This window comes from Ceratotherium simum, chromosome 26, assembly GCF_057802395.1.
Source record: "Ceratotherium simum simum isolate JZ-2026a chromosome 26, ASM5780239v1, whole genome shotgun sequence".
Lineage (NCBI taxonomy): Eukaryota > Metazoa > Chordata > Mammalia > Perissodactyla > Rhinocerotidae > Ceratotherium > Ceratotherium simum.
This window is the reverse complement of record NC_141925.1, coordinates 27041006-27061859: the sequence shown is the minus strand read 5'-3', so window position 1 is coordinate 27061859 and position 20854 is coordinate 27041006. Positions and strand designations below refer to the sequence as shown.

The following is a 20854-nucleotide window of genomic DNA, read 5'->3' as shown; positions in this document are numbered from 1 at the left end:
AGCACGAAAGAAAAGATTTCTGCAATTTGGGCATTTCTCAACTTACTTAAAAGATTCAATTCTACATATGATGGACTGTAGCCAACTTGAAAATAACTCTCGGGGCTTGTATGTCCAGCAAGAAAACCTGAAATGCCTCCTACAATGTAACATTCAAACTGATACCTTACCATAAAAGTGTCTTGGTTAGAAAAAAGATAAAGAAAAAAGTATAGAAAAGCAAGGTAAACAGAAGGCACAAAATAAGAGAATAAAAATAAATATTTATCAATTTGTCAATATTTATCAGTATCAACAATCACTATAAATAAGACCAACTCAACTCATCAGTTAAAAGGCAGATTGTCCAAATGGATTTTTAAAAATCTAGCAATTCCATACACACGTGAAAATATTTGTCTAAAAAAGACTTGTGCAGTAATGTTCACAGCAGTTTTACCAAGTCAAAATAACAACTCAAATATTTACCTAGAGGTGAACAGATAAACTGTGGTATAAACCATACAACTGACTATTCTTCAGCAATAAAAAGGAACAAACTACTCATATACATAACATCATGGATAAATCTCAAAAATATTTTACTGAGCAAAAGAAACCAGACACAAAAATGCATACTGAATGATTCGATTTTTATGCAAGTCTATAGAAAAAGCAAACTAATAAATATTGTCAAAAGGCAAATCAGTTTGCCTGGGGCTGGGGTGAGAAAAGAGAAACTGACTGGGAGCGGGGCACAAGGGAACTCGGGGGTAACTAAAATGTTCTTCATCTTGATCGTGGTTGTAGTCACACAGGTGTACATATTTACCAAAACTCATGGAATTGTACATTTTAAATAGGTGTACTTCATTGTATGTAAATAAAGTTGCTTTTAAAAAACTGATCCAGCCAAACACTTGTTTATAAGCAACTCACCTAAAATACAAGGACACATAAAGTTTGAAGTTACATAAAGGAAGGAAGGAAAAAGAAAGACCTGGAAAGTATTAGTAACCAAAAGAAATCTAGTATAGTTATATTAATATAAGTAAACAAACTTTAAGGCAAAAAGCATTATTATGCATAAAGAGAACTACTAAATAATGATAAAACAAATAATCAGTAATATAGGTTTTACTGCTGTTTTATTACCCAACAATTAAGAAGTACACTCTTCTCAAGAGTATATGATAGATTCTTTTTTCCCCCTCCCCAAAGCCCCAGTGCACAGTTATATATTCTAGTTGTAAATCATTCTAGTTCTATGTGAGCCACCACCACAGCATGGCAACTGACAGATGAGTGGTGTGGTTCCACGGCCAGGAACCAAACGCGGGCTGCCAAAGCGGTGAACTTTAAGCACTAGACCATCGGGGCTGGCTCTATGATAGATTTTTAAAACTTGACCATATACTAGGCATACAGCACTTCTCAATAAATTTTAAATAGTTTGTATTAGAAACCATGTACTATAACAATAATACAATTCGGTTGAAATTTAATAACAAAAATACAATCCCAAAAATCTAATTTATGTGTAATTTTTAAAATATTTCTTTCATCCATGAGTTACAAAAAAGTCATAGCAAAAATTTAGAAATATTTACAATTGAAAAATAATTAATCAAAATCTATGGAATGTAGCTGAGAAACTACTTAGAGGGAAATTTATAATTAAAGACTTACAGAAGACTGAATATTAATGGACTAATAGTCTAATTTAAGTTAGAAAAAGAACAGGGGGAAAAACAGTAGTAAACTATTGAACAAGAAAACAAAGATATAATGGAGAGGATTCACAAAGCTAAAATCTAGATCTTCAAAAAGACTTAAAAAATTGGCGAACTTCTGATAAAACTGGTCAAGAAAAAACAACCAAATGCACAAATATAATGGAAAAGGGGATTAATTATAGACATAGCAGAGCTTTAGGTAAAAATGAGTGCAGTGTTGGGCAGAAATTGATTATTACAGATCATTACATATTTAGTCACCATAGCCATTCATTTTTACTTACCGCCAACAGAAGACACATTTATTTGCACATGCCAAGCTCGGAGTAGTTTCCATGCAACGATGGCTTTCGATGCCATAGAATGTATGTTTATAGCAACCTCCTCTCCCTCGGAGCATCGACTGTGAAAGTAAAAAACAAATGATAATTTGAATAAAATCCTCAAAGCAAGGAAACAAAACACCAAGGCATCATTTTTAAGAAGAAATCATGTGTTTCATAACCATAAATACCCCTACTGGTATCTGCAGGATGCAGAAAATTAATTTTATAGCATTACAGTGTTTTGATGGTGATTTGGGTTTTGATAGTGCTTTGAGTTTTCCAAAACCCAATGAAATAAACCTATGATTCATTAACTCTGACAGCTCTATAGGGAGGACCACTGATGCTTTCATACTCAAATCCATCCAACTGCCTCAAATAATATTAGTACAATAATATATAATGCCAAGGGATAGATAAGACAGGCTCCTAGGAAAGGGGGGCAGCACTCACGTGAAAGGGACGGTGGGTAAGGGAATGCATCCTGGAGCACATTCTGAGTCAACTGAATGGTAGAATTTGAACATATTGAAACTGCTGAGGGGACAAGCAGCATGTATGTAAGAAACAGATTCTTCCAAAAAAGAACACCACTCATTATGTGAGTGGTAAAACCATGGTAAGTGTAGTGTGAATGGATAACTGAAGAAATACTGCAGATCAACTTAGAGTTGGAATCACAAGATAATATCAAGCTTTTTGAGGTATCATCAGAAAGATCCATCTAGAAGCTCTGTGTAAGATAAGCTTGATTTCAGTAAAAGTGAAACCCTGTGAGGAGGTTATACAAGAAGGTCATAGTGACTTGGCTTATAATATTAGTGTAGTAAAGGGGAAGGGTACTAAAGAGGTACAATCAATGGCATTCCTTATTAGAGGGGCAAAACGGAGGAAGTCATTCAAGATAACTAAGATTTTGAGCCTACGTGACAGAAATATGATGGAATTAACAACAGGAACAACAAACGAGGAGACGGAGATGGGTAGGCTTTACGTATACATATCAGTGTACAATATACATCAGTGTACTAATATAATGCTGTTCACAGTGAAGGAAAATTACATCAAATCTACCAGCTTGAATACTACGTCAGTTGATCACAAAGTCTTTTATTTTTTTGTCCTGATAAAAGGGGTTCCCCTATCCATCTCACTTAGTACTTACATTAAGAAAAAAAAAAGGAGTGAAGTAAAAATATTGTTCAGGATAACTGTGCCTACAAACTCTCTTCCAAGTTCCCAAGAAACTATCCAAGGCCAACAAAACATTCAAATCTTGCAAATACCATTGAAAACTAAAGATAAAAGTCTACCAAATGCCAAAGTCACAGAATAATTACCACTAAATATCATGCCAATGGAGAAACAAAGTTAAGACCTGCACATTTCATTTATTATTTACTGAGAAGTTAATATACCTCAATCATGATATTTGTTGAATGTACAATGATGAATAAGACAGAGCCCCTATCTGTGATCTGGTCCGAGGAAATGGCAAGCAAGCAGGCAAATGTGCAACCCTACTAAGATAGGGTGATTGGCTCAATCAAGATTCTGTTGCAAGCAAGAGAAACCAACTCTAGCTAAACAGAAAAGGAATTTATTGAACGTATCTCCCAGCTCATAGAATCTTTAGAAAGGCACGAATGAAGGAAGGCTGGCAGCAGGACCACCAGTCAATCCCCCAGAGGCCATCTACTACAGACACCACCACTCTCTGGATACCATCAACTGCACCACTCCTGAAAAGCAGATATTGCTGCCACAGGTAGAAAAATGAGTTCTCCATGTCCCAGTTCCTATCCATCACTCACTCCACACTCAAAGTCTCAGGCTGAACAGAATGACTATCCTAGATGACATTTTTATACGCGGGTTGCCAGAGCATGGTACAGGAAGCAGTATCTGTCCTCCTTAGCTTCTGTAGCAGGCAGTGAGCCCCTGAGCCAAAGAAAGCCCATTTTACAGGGAATTCCCCAAACATGAAAAGGCTCAGATGCTAGGCAAGCAGAGAAGACAAATGCCCATCATGGTGTTACTGGAGCCCATGAGATAGACGACCAACCCAGCCAGCTTTGCAGGACCAGTGAGAACTTCCCAGAGGTATGATGTCTAAACTGAACACTGAAGGGCTAAAAAGATAAAGGGACAAAGACATATGAGAGGAGGGATGCCATATTTTTCTTTAAAAAACTGTTTTTTTCCTAAAAGTTTTATAGTTTTACACTTTAGATTTAAGCTCATGATCCATTTTGAGTTAATTTTTATGTAACGCGTGAAGTTTAAGACAACGTTTTTGTGTGTGTGTGTGTGTATGTGAGCACTTTTGGTATGTGCAGTTTGGTGGTAGTGGTGGTGTTTTTTTGGTTTTTTCCCCTATGGATGTCTAATTGCCCCAGCACCATTTGTTGGAAAGGCTGTCCTCCTCCAATGAACTGCTTTGGCACCTTTGTAAAAAATCAGTTAAGCAACTTTGTGTGTTCTTTTCTGGAATCTCTATTCTGTTCTATTGATCTATGTGTCCACTCCTCCACCAATACTACTGTCTTGATTACTGTGGCGATACAGTAAGATACAATATCAGGGTGTACGATTCCTCCCATTTTATTCTTCTTCCTCAACACTGTTTAAGCTATTTTAGGGCCTGTGACTTTCTTTATAAATATTAGAATAAGCTTGTGTATTTCTACAAAAAACCTTACCGGGATTTCAACAGAAATTGTATTACACCTACCAATCAATTTCGGGAAAACTGATATCTTACTATATTGAGTCTTCTAATCCATGAACATGTATTTAGATTTCTATTTAAATTTATTTAGATTTTCATTGATTTCTGATCTGAGATCTTTCCTCATTTCTAATACAAGCATTTATTATTGTAAATTTCCCTCTGAGCACTGACTGAGCTGCATCTCACATATGTTTTATTTTTATTATCATTCAGTTGCATGTATGTTTTCATTTCCTTTGAGATTTCCTCTTTGACCCATGGCTTTTTTGGGAATGTGTTGTTTAATTTCCACATATTTAGAGATTTTCCTTTTGTTTCTATTATTGATTTCTAGTTTGACTCCATTATGGTCAGAGAACACACTCTGTATGATTTCAATTCTTGTAAATCTGCTGAGGTTTGTTCTACAGCCTAGGACATGGTCTATCTCGGTGAATGTTCCATAGGCACTCAAAAAACATGAGCATTCTGCTGTTGCTAGGTGGTATGGTGGTATATTCTAGATATGGCGATTAGATCCTACTGATTAACTGTGTTGTTCAGTTTTTCTACATCCTTGCGATTTTCAGTCTAGTAGTTCTAGCAGTTGCTGAGGGGGTTTCAAAGTCCCCAACTGTGGATTTTTTTTTTAATTTCTCCATTCAACCATGTCAGTTTTTGCTTGATTTACTTTGGGCCTCTGATATTTGGTGAATACTCATTTAGTATGCATAGATCCTTTTATCATCATGAAGTGCCACTCTCTGTCTCTAGTAATTTTCTTTGCTCTGAAGTCTACTTAATCTGGTATTAATATAGGCAATCCTGCTTTTTGAATTACTGTTGGCAAGGTATATATTTTTCTATCATTTTACTCAACCTACGTATATCACTGAATTTGAAGTGAGCTTCATGTAAACATATGTACTTGGGTCATGTTTTTTTATCTACTCTGCCAATCTCTATTATTTGATTGCTATATTTAGAATATTTACATTTGAAGTAATTACTGATACATTAGCCCTTAAATCTGCTCTTTTATTCCACTCGTTTCCTCTGGTTCTCATTCCTGTTACTCTTTTCTTGATTTCCTGCAGGTTACTTAAACATTTGTAGGATTCCACCTTAATTTATCTTGTTTTTCTGAGTATATCTCTTTGTATAGTTTTTGTAGTGGTTGTTCTGGGTATTACAATATACATACACGACTTATCACAGTCTACTAATATCAACATTTTACCACTTCAAGTGAAGTGTGGAAATATCACTTCCATCCAGGTCTCTTTAACTTTTCCTCTTTTAAATCAAATATCATTGTCTTAAGTATCACACGGTGTTATAATTTTTGTTTCAATCATCAAATACAACTTATAAAACTCATGAGGAAAATGATCATCTACTGTATGTACCCATATTTCTGCTCTTTCCATCATTCTTTCTTCGTTCCAGGGGCTCCAAGAATCTTTGTTTTATCATTTCATTAGGTTTGAAGAACTTCTTTTAGCTGATCTTTAAGGGCAGATCTACTAGCAAAAAATTCTTTTACTTTTCTTTCATCTGATAACGTCTTTACTTAATCCTCATTCTTCAAGGATAGTTTCGCCAGGTATAAAATTCATGGTTGACAATTATTATTTCTTTCAACACTTGAAAAATGTGTGCCACTCCCCCTGGGCCTCCATGATTTCAGATGAGAAATCTGATGTCAAATTAATGTCAGTACATTGTTTAGCATCTTTCAAGATCTTTTTCTTTTTTAGTTTTCAGATCATTAATTTTAAGGTGTCTTGGTGTGGATTTCTTTGGTTTTACCCTATTGCGGGTTCTCTCTCTCTGTTGTTCAGACTGGGTAAATTCTATTGACCTGGACTGTTCACAAATCATTCTACTGATCTGGTAAACTCACTGGCTCTATCCTCTGTCATCTCCACTCTACTTCCAAAACCATCCAGTGAGGTTTTTGCTATTTTTCATTTTTATAATTCCCTCTTAGTTCTTTTTATAACTTCCATTTCCTTGCTGAGCTTTCTTATTTTTTCATTTGTTTCAAGAGAATGTGTAACTGATTGCTGAAGCATTTGTATGACAGCTGCTTTAAAATCCTTGTCAGATTATTCCACCATCTGATTCAACTGGTGCTCGGGTCAGTTCATTATCTTTTCTTGTTCTAGTTGTGACTTTACTGGTTCTTGGTATGACAGGTGATTTTTTTATTACACCTCAGACATTTTTCTACTATGTTAGGAAACTCTGGATCCTATTGAACTCTTTTACTTTAGCAGGTAGCCACTTTGTTTCGGTTCATTTAGGGGGAGGGAGTCTCAGCAGGGATGGAGAGCATTTCACCAGCCAGACCACTTGCTACAGGGGTGGGGTGATGGAGAGGGGAACTCTTTCCACTTTCACTTGGCTGCCCTGGTATCTCTTGGCAGGAGAGGGGAACTTCAGGTCCAGCAGGGAAGGAGAGCACTTGCCCCAGCTGCTTATTATTAGTGGGGCTCCCAACTGATCCCCTTTGCCAGTGGTACTGGGATCACCTGATCCTGTCGGTGGCACTCCCATTCCATACTAGAGAGGAATCAGCCTCCCTAGGCGGTCTTCTATTACCAAATTCAGGGTCAGGAAATACGGGGTCTGAGATGCCCTCTTCTTTAGGTGAGGGGATGTAAGACATCCTAACTGCTGTTGTTCGTTTAGTCCTGGGGTCCCAAACCAGTCAAGCTCCCTCTTACCACCTTTCAGAGTTCTCGTTTGGTTGCCTCTTGTGTTTTCCAGGGTTTAGAGTTGTGCATAGCAGGAACGAGCAGGGTTTATGCCATCTTGCCCAGACCAGAAGTCCTCAGAAATTACATTTGGAAAGGAAGTACTCCCTCATCTAAAAATTTAGATAAACAGGGTGGAAAAGGAAAAGACCTCAGAGCAATACATGTTTAGAATTAAAAGTGTTCACGTTACGAATCTAGGGGAAAAAAATTATAGATAGTCTCAGATTCATTAATCCATGAATTCTTGTCCTTGAGGCAAACAAGAGTCTGAGAAAATACAATCACAGTCCAGCAGAGCCACACTGAATAAATGCAAGTGTGAAATTAATAAAAGAAACCTCAACTAAACTGGAGTCAGGGAAGGCCTGCAGGAGGAGCTCTCACACCCTATCATACATGGTCAATCACTCCAAATGGGAAGAGATACGTGCATCTCCAACAGGAAGGTGTTTTCTACTTTACTACCCAGCAGGAGGAAGGAAGATTCCTCTCCCCACCTGGCAACAGCCCAGCCAATGAGAGACTATAGCAACCCAACCAGCGAGAAGCCTCTACACTTTGGACTCCCAGCTGCCTCCAATGGACTCTTTGTTTACTACAGCCCCTCTCAACTCCCCCTTTTCCTCTAGAAAAGCAAGCCCCTTCCTTTGTTTCCCTGGATTTGCCTATGGGCTGCCATAGTCTGCATATCTGAAATTGCAATTCTTTTAGCTATTCCTAAATAAACTCGTTTTGTGGGTAAAGCAACAGGCAATATACTTTTTAAGTTGACACAAGACACCATCATTAGGAATGCTCTGTGCGCATCAACTTGGGGTGGTGGAATGGAGATGGGATGTTGGGAGACAATTTTCCATGAGTTTCTCTCTGAATGTCCTGCAAGCTGAGGCATTAACTGTCTTTATTCTAGACTATCTCTTCAAAAAGTTTTGTATAGTGAATAGCCCTGGAAGACATAGTGTCTCCCTCTGTAGCAAATTATAGGTATATTTACTATCCAGCATAATAAAGATGTGTCCTTCTAGGGCAAAGGCCAGGCAGCATTATTGCCAATTATAAAAGATTCATGTTCCCTAAGCTTGCGGTTCCTTTCCTATAATCTATGTACAGATCTTACCTGGCCCTCCTAGTGCTGCTTAATGGGAACTAGGGCTCAGGAACCAGGGCAAAAGATGATATTCTGGCTACTGCTATTATTACGAGTAATAAACTGCCCTTGCCTTCTGCCAGCATCCATGAAATTGTGGCAGGCTAACTTGTTAGCTTGCAAGCAGGGTAAAATTTCACGCTCTTCAATTTTTCACAGGGCATAGAGAGCTCAATGCAGAGGTCAATAAACTAGAGCCCATGGGCCAAATCCAGTCTACTGCCTATTTCTGTAAGTCATGTTTTGTTGGAATACTGTCACCAACATTTGTTTACTTATTTCTATGGCTGCTTTTGTGCTATAATGGCAGAGTTGAGAAGTTGTAATAGATCATATGACCAACAAACCTCCAAAAGTCTCTTTCTGCCCCTTTAAGAAAAAGTTTGCTGACCCTTGATTTAGATGTTTATTTCATACTCCAGAGCAAAATAAATTCCAAACTGATTAAACCAAGTGTTTTAAAAAGCACAAACCAGGGGCAGGCCCAGTGGTGTAGCAGTTAAGTGTGCAGGCTCTGCTTTGACAGCCCGGGGTTCACAGGTTCGGATCCCAGGGCCCACATCGACGCACCACTTGTCAAACCATGCTGTGGCGGTGTCCCATATAAAGTAGAGGAAGATGGGCACGGATGGTAGCCAGGGCCAATCTTCCTCAGCAAAAAGAAGAGGATTGGCAACAGATGTTAGCCCAGGGCTAATCTTCTTCACCAAAAAAAAAAAAAAAAAAGTACAAACCAGAGGAGGATTTAGGGAAGATAAAGGAGAAGGAAGCACCAGGAATCTATCTCCCCACTTGGAAAACTGCACTGGAAGAACCTGTATGATATAACTATTTCGGATATTACTAGTCTGGAGTCTGCTGAAGGCTTACAATTTCCAGGGAAAGGCTTGCACGGCTCATTTCAGTCATTTTAGCTCTTAGCACAGTAGGAGCTACCCATTCTCTACCCCTAGCCCTGTAGCAGGCAGCTGTGCACATGTTCTTGGAGCAGTTTCCAACAGCCTGTGGGAGCTAGGGTAAAAAGGATCCTGTCCTCCAAATATTGGGGATCTGTGCTCTGATTGCTGATTACTGCTTCTTATCACAAAGGTACAGAAAAAGAAGTGAGCAGCCATTGTTGTGGCACCGCCACCCCTTTTTGCAAGCCCCTCCCCTTCCAGGTGAAGTGACTTGCAGAAGATTTAAAGGGCCGCTTCCTCTTTTTACCCCCTTTCATTTTTCACTTTTCCCCTTTCAAAAGCCAGACATTAAAGACTAGAACATTCAAAAACAACCGCATATTCAGAGAAAAACAGAAAGTGACTGTGCACGTCCAAGGAAAGGTTCAGAAAAGACATAAGAAGACACTAAGTTGACACCTCAGCATGGTTCTCAATACAGCCTAAAAAAATCAAAAACACAAAAAAAATAACAAAAAGCAGCAAACCCTGGGGAAGAGGGAGAATCTGATTTCCAGAGTTATCACATTACTAGATTCAAATGTCCAGTAGTCAACAAAAAAAAATCACAAGGCATGCAAAGAAACGGGAAAGTATGACCCATTCAAAGGAAAAAAACATAATTCAACAAAATCTGTCCCTGAAAAATACTTTATGGCAGATATATTAGAGAGATTTTTTAAAAACTGTCCAAAAGATGCTCAAAAAACTAAAAGAGGATGTGGAGAAAGTCAAGAAAACAATGTGTGGAGAAAGTCAAGAAAACAATGTGTGAACAAAACGGAAATAGCAATAAAGAGATAAAGGTCCAAAAAGAAAAAGAAAGTCCAGAGCTGAAAAATATAATAACTGAAATGAAAAATTTACTAGAGGGTTTCAAAGGCATAGTCGAGCAGGCAGAAGAATCAGTGAATTTGAAGATAAGGCAATGGAAATTATTGAGGCTGAGGAGCAGAAAGAAAAAATAATGAAGAAAAGTAAAGAGAGCCCAAGTGACCTGTGAGACATCATCAAGTGGAACAATATGGGCCTTGTGGGTGTCTCAGAAGGAGATGGGAGAAAGGGGCAGAGAGAATATATGAAGAAATAATGGCTAAAAACTTCCCAAATTTGATAAAAGACATGAATATAAATATCCAAGATGCTCAACAAACTCCAGTGAGATGAACTCAAAGAGACCCACACAGAGACACATTAAAACCAGATTTTCAAAAGACAAAGAGCAAATCTTGAAAGTGGCGAGAAAGAATTGAATCATCACATACAAGGGATCATCAATAAAATTACTTGCAGATCTCTCAGCAGAAACTTTGGAGGCCAGAGCACAGCTGGTCCATATATTCAAAGTGCTAAAAGAAAAAAACTGTCAACCAAGAATCCTATATCAGGCAAAATGGTCCTTCAGAAGTGAGAGAGAAATCAAGACATTCCCAGATAAACAAAAGCCGATAAAAAAAAGTTTGTGACTACTAGACCTGCCCTGTAAGAAATGCTCAAGGAAGTCCTGCAAGGTGAAATTAAAGGACACTAGACAGTGGCTCAAACACACATGGAGAAATAAAGATCTCAATAAAGGTAAATACATGAGCAATTACAAAAGCTAGTGTTATTGTAACAATGGTTTGTAACTGTACATTCTGTTTTCTACATGATTTAAGAGACTAATATATTTAAAGGAAACAAAAACCATTACTAGTGTAAAAGCTAGTATTACTGTAACTTTGGTTTGTAACTCCAAATCTCTTGTTTTCTACATCATTTAGGAGATTAATGCATTTAGAGGAATTATCAATTTATGTTTTTGAGCTCACAATATATAAAGATGTAATTTTGTGACATCAACAAAAGGGATGGGGACCAAGATGTAAAGGAGCAGAGTTTTTGCATGTTACTGAAGTCAAGCTGCTATAAATTCAAATTAGAATGTTATAACATTAGGAATGTTAAATGTAATCCCCATGGAAACTCTAAAGAAAAGAGCTATAGAATATACACAAAAGGAAATTAAGAAGGAATTTAAACATCTCACTAAAAAATCAACTAAATACAACAGACAGGAATGCAGAAAATGAGGGTCAAAAAATTATAGGGCATATAGAAAACAAATAGCAAAATGATAGAAGTAAGTTCCTTTTATCAGTAATTACTTTAAATTTAAATGGATTAAACTCTCCAATCAAAAGACAGAGATTGGCAGAAGGGATAAAAACACATGATCCAACTCCATGCTGTCTATAAGAGACTCACTTTACATACAAAGACACACATAGGTTGAAAGTGAAGGATGCAAAAAGATATTCAATGTAAATAATAGCCAAAACAGAGTAGAGGTGGCTATACTAGTATGAGACAAAATAGACTTTAAATCAAAAAAGATTACAGGAGACAAAGAAGGATATTATATATTAATAAAAGGTTCAATACAAGAAGAGATAACAATTATAAACATTTACACACCTAATGATAGACCATCAAAATATATTAAGCATAAATGGACAGAATTGAAGGGAGACATAGTGCTACAATAATAGTTGGAGATTTCAATACCCCACTCACAATAATGGAGAGAACAACCAGACAGAAAATAAGTAAGGAAATAGAGGACTTAACACAATAAACCAACCAGATCTAACAAACATATACGGAACACTCCACCCAACAACAGCAGCATACACATTCTTCTCAAATGCACATGGAACATTTGCCAGGACAGACCATAAGTCAGGCCACAAATTAAGTCTCAACAGATTTAAACAACAGATATACAAAATATCTTCTCTGACCACAACAGGATGAAGTTAGAAATCAAGAAAATAAAGAAAACTGGAAAATTCACAGAACTATGGAAATTAAACAGCACATTTTTAAACAACCAATGGATCAAAGAAGGAATCATAAGCGAAATTAGAAAACATTTAGAGATGAATGAAACTGAAAACACAAACATACCAAAATTTATGGGATGCAGTGAAAGCAGTGCTAAGGGGGAAATTCATAGCTATAAATGCTTACATTAAAAAAAATAATAACTCCAAATAACAACCTAACTTGACAACTTAACAAATTTAAAAAAGAAGAACAAACAAACCCAAAGCTAGCAGAAGGAATGAAATAATAAAGATTAGAGCAGAGATAAATGAAATAGAGAACAAAAGAACAATAGAGAAAATCAATGAAACAAAAAGTTGGTTCTTTGAAAAGATCAACAAAATCGACAAACTCTAGCTAAATGGACTAAGAAAAAAAGAAAGAAGACTCAAATTACTAAAATCAGAAATGAAAGCAGGGATATTACTACCCATTCTACAGAAATAAAAAGGATTTGAGAGTACTATGAACAACTGTACGCCAAAAAGTTGGATAACCTGGTTGAAATGGACAAATTTCTAGAAACACAAAACCTACCAAGAGTAAATCACAAAGAAATAGAAAACCCGAGTAGACTTATCCCTAGTAATGAGATGGAATCAGTAATCAAAAATCTCACAACAAAAAAAAAACCCTGGACCTAACAGCTTCACTGGTGAATTCTACCAAACATTTAAAGAACTAATACCAAGCAAAAAACAGCAAAGGACTTGAATAGACATTTCTCCAAAAAAAAAATACAAATGGCCGATAAGCACATGAAAAGATGATCAACATCACTAATCATTAAGGAAATGCAAATCCAAGTAACAATGAGATACCACTTCATACCCCTTAGGATGGCTACTACCAAAAAAACAGAAAACAACAAGCGTTGGTGAGGATGTGGAGAAACTGGAACCCTTGTGTATTGTTGGTGGGAATGTAAAATGGTACAGCTGCTACGTAAAATAGTATGGAGGTTCCTCAAAAAATTAAAAATAGAATTACCATAAGACCCAGCAATTATACTTCTGGGTATATACCAAAAAGAATTGAAAGTAGGTCTCTAAGAGATATTTGTACACTCATGTTCATAGAGGCATTATTCACGATAGCTAAAACATGGAAGCAACCCAAGTGTCCATCAACAGATGAATGGATAAAGAAAAATGTGGTATATACATACAATGGAATATTGTTCAGCTTAAAAAGGAAGGAAATTCTGCAGTATGCTACACATGGATAAACCTTGAGGACATTATGCTAAGTGAAATAAGCCAGTCACAAAAAGACCAATATAGCGTGATTCTACTTATATGAGGTACTGAGTATTCAAAATCATAGAGACAGAAAGTATAAAAGCAATTGCCAGGAGTTGGGGGGAAGGGAAAATGGGGAATTACTGTCTCATAGGTATAGAGTTTCAGTTTTGCAAGATGAAAAGAGCTATGGGGCTGAATGGTGGTGATGGCTGCACAACGAAGGTGAATGTATTTAATACCACTGAACTGTATACTTAAAAATAGTTAAGATAGTAAATTTTATATTTAACAGAATAAAAAAAATTAGTCTTCATAAAATAAAAAACTATAAACAAAGACAGAAGTGACTATTTTCCAAATCCCCAGGTGAGAAAAAATTCTGTAAGCTTAACAAAGTACAAGAGCCAAGAACATACAATGGAGAAAGGAAAGTCTCTTCAATAAATGATACTGGCTGGGCTGGCCCTGTGGCTTAGTGGTTAAGTGCGTGCGCTCCGCTACTGGCGGCCCGGGTTCGGATCCCAGGCGCGCACCGACGCACCGCTTCTCCAGCCATGCTGAGGCCGCGTCCCACATACAGCAACTAGAAGTATGTGCAACTAGACACACAACTATCTACTAGGGCTTTGGGGGAAAAAAAGGAGGAGGATTGGCAGTAGATGTTAGCTCAGAGCCGGTCTTCCTCAGCAAACAGAGGAGGATTAGCATGGATGTTAGCTCAGGGCTGATCTTCCTCACACAAAAAAATAAATAAATAAAAATAAATGATACTGGGAAAACTGGACAGCCACATGCAAAAGAATGAAAGTAGACCATTATCTTATACCATACACAAAAATTAACATAAAATGGATTAAAGACTTGAATGTAAGACCTGAAACCATAAAACTGTTAGAAGAAAGTATAGGCAGTACACTCTTTGACATCAGTCTTAGCAGTATCTTTTTGAATATCATGTCTCCTCAGGCAAGGCAAACGAAAAAAAAAACAAATGGGACTACATTAAACTAAAAAGCTTCTGCATAGTAAAGGAAACTATCAACAAAACAAAAAGATGGTTCTACCAATTGGGAAAAGATATGTGCAATTCATATATCTAATAAGAGGTTAATATCCAAAATATATAAAGAATTCATATACTCAACAACAAAAAAACAAACAACCAGATCAAAAAATGGGCAGAGGATATGAACAGACATTTTCCAAAGAAGATATGCAGATGGCCAACAAGGCACGTGAAAAGATGTTCAACATCACTAATTATTAGGGAAATACAAATCAAAACTACAATGAGATATCACCTCACACCCATCAGGATGGCTATTCTTAAAAAGACAAGAAATAACAAGTGTTGGAGATGATGTGGAGAAAAAGGAACCCTCATACACCGCTGGTGGAAACGTAAACCAGTGCAGCCACTTTGGGAAATAGTTTGGAGATTCCTCAAAAAAATTAAAACTAGAAATACCATATGATCCAGCTGTTCTACTTCTAGGTATTTATCCAAAGAACATGAAAATACTAATTGGAAAAGATATATGCACCCCTGTGTTCATTGCAGTATTATTCACAATAGACAAGACTTGGAAGCAACCTAAATACCCATAACAGACGAATGGATAAAGATGTGATATATACTTATAATGGAATACCACTCAACCATTAAAAAAGACAAGATCTTGCCATTTGCGACAACATGGATGGACCTTCAGGGTATTATGCTAAGCGATATAAGTCAGAGAGAGACAATTATGGTATGACTTCACACATATGTGGAAGATAAACAAACAAACACATAGATACAGAGAAGAGACTGGTAATTACCAGAGGGGAAGTGGGTGGGGGGAGGGTGAAAGGAGCACATGTGTACAGTGACAGATGGCAACCAGGCTTTTGGTGGTGAACACAATGCAGTAGATACAAAAGCCAAACATAATGATGTACACCTGAAATTTATATGATGTTATAAACCAATGTGACCTCAATAAAAAAAAGAAAACACAAGGTAACATTAAATGGATAAAAATACATAAAAATGTAAAATTTAAGTACATCAAAAAAAATAAACTAGGAAAAATATTTTCAGTAGATAACAGACCCAGTCTTTGTTAACAGTTCTACAAACAGTTCATAGAAAATTATAAGAAAAGATTGTCAGCAAACGCTTTCAATTGGTAATGTCTTCTCTTGGATTTCACTCTAAGAAAATAATCTAAATACAAATAAAACGATGTAAAAACATATTCATCACATAATTAATTATAACAGTGAGGAAAAACCCTGGAAACAACCATGTCATCACCAGGTGAATGGCAAATTGAATCATGGCATGTTCATCAATAATTATATAGTAATTAAGAATTATACCTAAAAAATATTTTTCAATAGGAAAAGGCTTATGTTATAATGTTAGGTGAAAATAACTGACACAAAATTTCATATACAATATGACTTTAAATATGTAAAAACATACATAAACATGAATAGTAAAAAAGGTTGAGGGCCGGCCCAGGTTCGAGCGTTCGGATCCGGGGTGTGGACCGACACACTGCTTGTCAAGCCATGCTGTGGCAGTGCCCCATATAAACTAGAGAAAGATGGGCACAGATGTCAGCCCAGGGCTGCTCTTCCTCAGCAAAAAGAGGAGGATCGGGGGGGCCGGCCCAGTGGCACAGCAGTTAAGTTCTCGCGCTCCACTTCAGTGGCCCAGGGTTTGCGGATTCGGATCCCAGGCGCAGACCTACGCATCACCTATGAAGTCATGCTGTGGCAGCGTCCCATATAAAGTAGAGGAATATGGGCACGGATGTTAGCCCAGGCCCCATCTTGCTCAGCAAAAAGAGGACTGGCAACGGATGTTAGCTCAAGGCTATTCTTCCTCATGAAAAAAAAAAAAAAGGTTGGAAAGGAAATACAGCAAAATTTCTGCAAGGTGGAATATAATTTTTATTTTATTTTCTATATTTTTCTTACTTTTTACAAAACACGTGTTATTTTAAAGTAATTATTAAAAGTAATTCTGTTAAGGACAAAATTTGAATCATAAACTTGAAACAGCAACATCCACAAGTTTGTGAATCTTCTCACCAAATATGAGGCCACAAGTTTAAGCTCTGTCTGACCTTACATTTCACCAGAATGTGAGAGCTTTTCCAACTGCTACCTGCATAATTCATCACCATGCACTCTACTTTACACGATTCTCAAGTGCTGACAACGTGCTTTTTGATCGCTTACTTGTGGCCCGGCATTTCAATAAGACCTATAGACACTCTCCTGCCCCAATTTATCGTGTTCTAGCAGAACTCAAAGTAAGGGAACAATGATATGAATTACTGAGAATTTCTCATCAGAAACCACAAAGGCCAGAAGACAATGGAGCAACATCTTTAAACTACGGAAAGAAAAGATGTCAATCCAAAATCCAATACGCAGCAAAAACAAAGAATGAAAGCAAAATAACAGATACTCTTAGGTAAAGAGAAACTAAGAATTCACTGCCAGCAGACCTGCTCTAAGAGAAATGCTAAAGGAAGTTAAGGCAAAACAATGGGGAAAAGTATAATATACAAGCACTAACCAAAGGAAAGCTGGGAGGGTCAACTTCTGAACAAGGACTCATTACATAATGATAAAAGGGCAGCCTCACCAGGAAGACATAAGAATCCTAAATGTGTACGCACCTAACATCAGAGCTTCAAAGCACATGAGGAAAAACTGATAGAACTGAAATGAGAAATGGGCAAATGTACAATTAAGAGTTGGAGTCTTCAACACTCCCTTCTAAGTAACAGATAGAACAAGTAGACAGAAAATCAGCAAGGATATAAAATGACTAGTATCAAATCAACTTCTGATCTGGGTTTGGGTTTCCTGGAGTTTTATTTGGGGGTGTGGAGGAGGAAACAGGAAAATACATAGAAAGTAAAGACAGGAGAGGGACCTTTTCACCAAGCTGAATTATAAATTCAATGAGGGCAGGCCTCCTTTATATCCCTATTACCTTCCATATTATCTCTAGGTACATAGAAAGCATTCAATATTTGCTGAATGACTGACAGTAGTGTAGTGGTATCACAATTCCATTTCTCCTACTCCCTATGACTTCTGTAGTCCTTGTGATTTTCTATATTACTACTGTTACTGAACAGTAATAAAGCCACATTCATAATGAAAAGTAAAAATGCTGTATCAAAAATGATATATGCTATATATATGGTATATATGTGCATATATATATGCTATATATGTTATATATGTGCATATATACACTATATATATGCTATATATGAGCTATATATGCTATATATAAATACACATATATATTTATGATAAATATATCATATTTATTTTCAAGACTAGGACACTGCAATGGTCAGGATAGGAAAATAGACTGTCAATTAAATTAAGTGACCATCAAAAAGGCAAGTCTTCCTCCAATAGTATGCTCAAAGTCATGTTTTTCTGGCTGAAAGAATCTCCTACTCCAGGATTCCATTCAGATGACAGAGGTCTAGAAAAGGAAGATCATGAGCCAGTCCTGATGGCCTAGTGATTAAAGCTCGGCGCGCTCTACTTCAGTGGCCCGGGTTTGGTGCCCCAGCACAGAACCACACCACTCGTCTGTTAGTAGCCATGCTGTGGCAGTGGCTCACATAGAAGAACTAGAAGGACTTACAACTAGAATATACAACTACGTACTGAGGCTTTGGAGAGGGAAAAGAAAGAGAGAGGAAGATTGGCAACAGATGGTAGCTCAGGGTGAATCTTTCCCAGCAAAAAAAAAAAGAAAGAAAAGAAAGATGGCAAAGCCACAAAGCATCTGACAGAACGCTTGCCAAGCCCTTAACCTTTCAGGCAAATACTCCTTGATACAGCACTGAGAAAAGAAAAAAAAAACATCACACTTCCTGTGCTTCACTCAGCATGCTCATCTAAATATCTATACCATGAGAGTTGCTTTAGCTCAGAGCTTTCAGCAGTTCAAGCTTTGTCATTCCTATGACTGTTTTCCCCACCAAACAGATCTTTAACACCCACCACATCAGCAGCAAACCATGACCACTTCTTTATAAGTAGCCAATATCATCTGGTTCAGGTACCTGCTGTTGCATAACACACTGCCCTTAAACTCAGTGGCTCAATACTACAGCGATCTTATTTTCTCTATTAATTGTGCGGTTCAGCTGGGTGGTTTTTCCACTCCCTGTAGTGTGTGCTGAGGTCACTCATGCAGCTGTATTCAGGAGTTTGGCGGAGCTGCACATCCAAGAAGACCTCACTCAGATGTTGGATATTATGCAAAACCGGCCTAGTCTCTTAAACAAATCAGTGTCACTTAACAAAAAATAAAAAAAGACTGGGCTTGATTATAAAAGAGACTTAGACATAATCAGATGAAATGCAAGGACAAACCAGTTATAATGGTCTTTTGGGGTCAATTCAGGAAATCTAAATATGTTCTGGGTATTATATGAGATGAAGATTTACTGAAAAGGAAACTGGAGATTCACTGCCTGAAAAAAATATATATATAAATATATTATAAAATAGTATATACAGTATGATCTCATTCAGGTTAAAATGCACATACACACACAGAAAGCATATGCATTAAGGTGTTAGTGCTGATTTTGCTATGATGGAAATATAATATTTTGCCTTGTTACTTTTATGAGTCTAAATTTTCTCATTTCCTACAATACACAGATAGTGTTTCTGCAATAATAAAAGGTTACTTTTTAAATGAATCAGAATATATATCCCAATGGGGCAATGAGGCATATGCATAACATTTGTGTTATGAGGAAGAAACTGACAACTGCTTTCAGAGAGACGCTGAAAAAGAGCTTTGGAATCAAGAGTAGTCAATAGTTACTTCCTGTTACGGCTATTTAAATTTAAATTTAAATAAATTAAAATTAAATAAAATTTAAAATTCAATTCCTTAGTCATACAAGCCACATTTCAAGTGTTCAATAGCCACAGATGGTTAGTAGCAGGTATGTGGTTAAGTATCAAGTATTACATATCACATTAGGTGTTAGGCATATGGTTAGTATATTGTATTGTATAGTGCAGATATAGAACATTCCCATTACGGCAGAAAGTTCTACTGGACAGAGCTAAAGAGATGGATGTAGGTGTGGCTCCTCTCACTACGACCACCAATATACCACTCACTCCATTGCTGCCTTCCATCCCCGGAACACTGACTCCCGTTTACAGGTTCCTAAGGGAAGAATGATTCCACCAGATTTCAAGGAAGTTCTGTTAATGGACAATTCTCCATGGTGGTTCTGCATCTCCTAGATCAGCTTTAGTTCCAGACTATCTTTTCAAGGATGTTTGTAGAGCAAACAGGCTTGGAAGACAGAGTGTCTCCCTCTAGTGTAGAGGGCAGATATGTTTCCTGACCAGCATAATAAAAGATAATGTCTGCCGATCCCAGCTAAAGGTTGGGAAGGTTTGCAAGCAGCCCTCTTATAAGATTGGGGGTTTCCTAAGCTCAGGGTTCCTCAGCTGTAACATAAATCCACTCTGTGTCCAGCATTCCCCTGCGCCCATCTCCACATCACCTTCACAGTATCTGGGGGGCAAGGGAACCAATGTGAACATGAAGCTCAAGCTGCCTGCTGTACTTTGACTTTGACCCAAGAGTCCTGTGTCCCCTGCCAACACCTGTGAAACTCTGCCGGGCTAACTTGTTAGCTTGCAAGTCGGGTAAAATAGCAGACCCTCCACAGTTCTTGACAATTAACACAATCACCTGGCTCCTGAGCTCCTCATGTCACAGAATCAAAAATTTTGTCAGGAACCAAGGCAATCTCTGGGGCATCTCTTAACACTCCCACGTACAGTAGTAAAAGTTAAGAGAAGATTGCAGGAGGGCCCACTACTGGCTCACTCTTCATTGAGACTGGATCACTCGCCTGGTAAGGAACCATCAAACGGAGGTACTGACAGAGCACAAAGGAAACGTGACCTGGCTAGTGGAAGAAGGAAGTTATGAATACAACTACGACCACGTGACCAGGTGCAAATATGAGGATAGCTATAACTATGCATATTGTCTTCCTTGCTTTGATATATATAATTTTTTCCCCTCTCCTCCAACTGTTTTATATAAGATGGGTCA

At 37.4% G+C, this 20854-nt stretch overlaps 1 protein-coding gene across 2 annotated transcripts in view; it reads right to left on the bottom strand.

Moving 5' to 3' along the window:
* LOC101393488 (S-adenosyl-L-methionine-dependent tRNA 4-demethylwyosine synthase TYW1) overlaps nt 1–20854 on the bottom strand; it is a 221573-nt gene that overhangs the window by 149206 nt on the left and 51513 nt on the right. For both annotated transcript variants that reach the window (XM_004439505.3, XM_087417408.1), the window contains one exon: nt 2000–2118. In XM_004439505.3, the coding sequence (XP_004439562.2) occupies nt 2000–2118 (119 nt within the window). The remainder of the gene's footprint in view (nt 1–1999; nt 2119–20854) is intronic.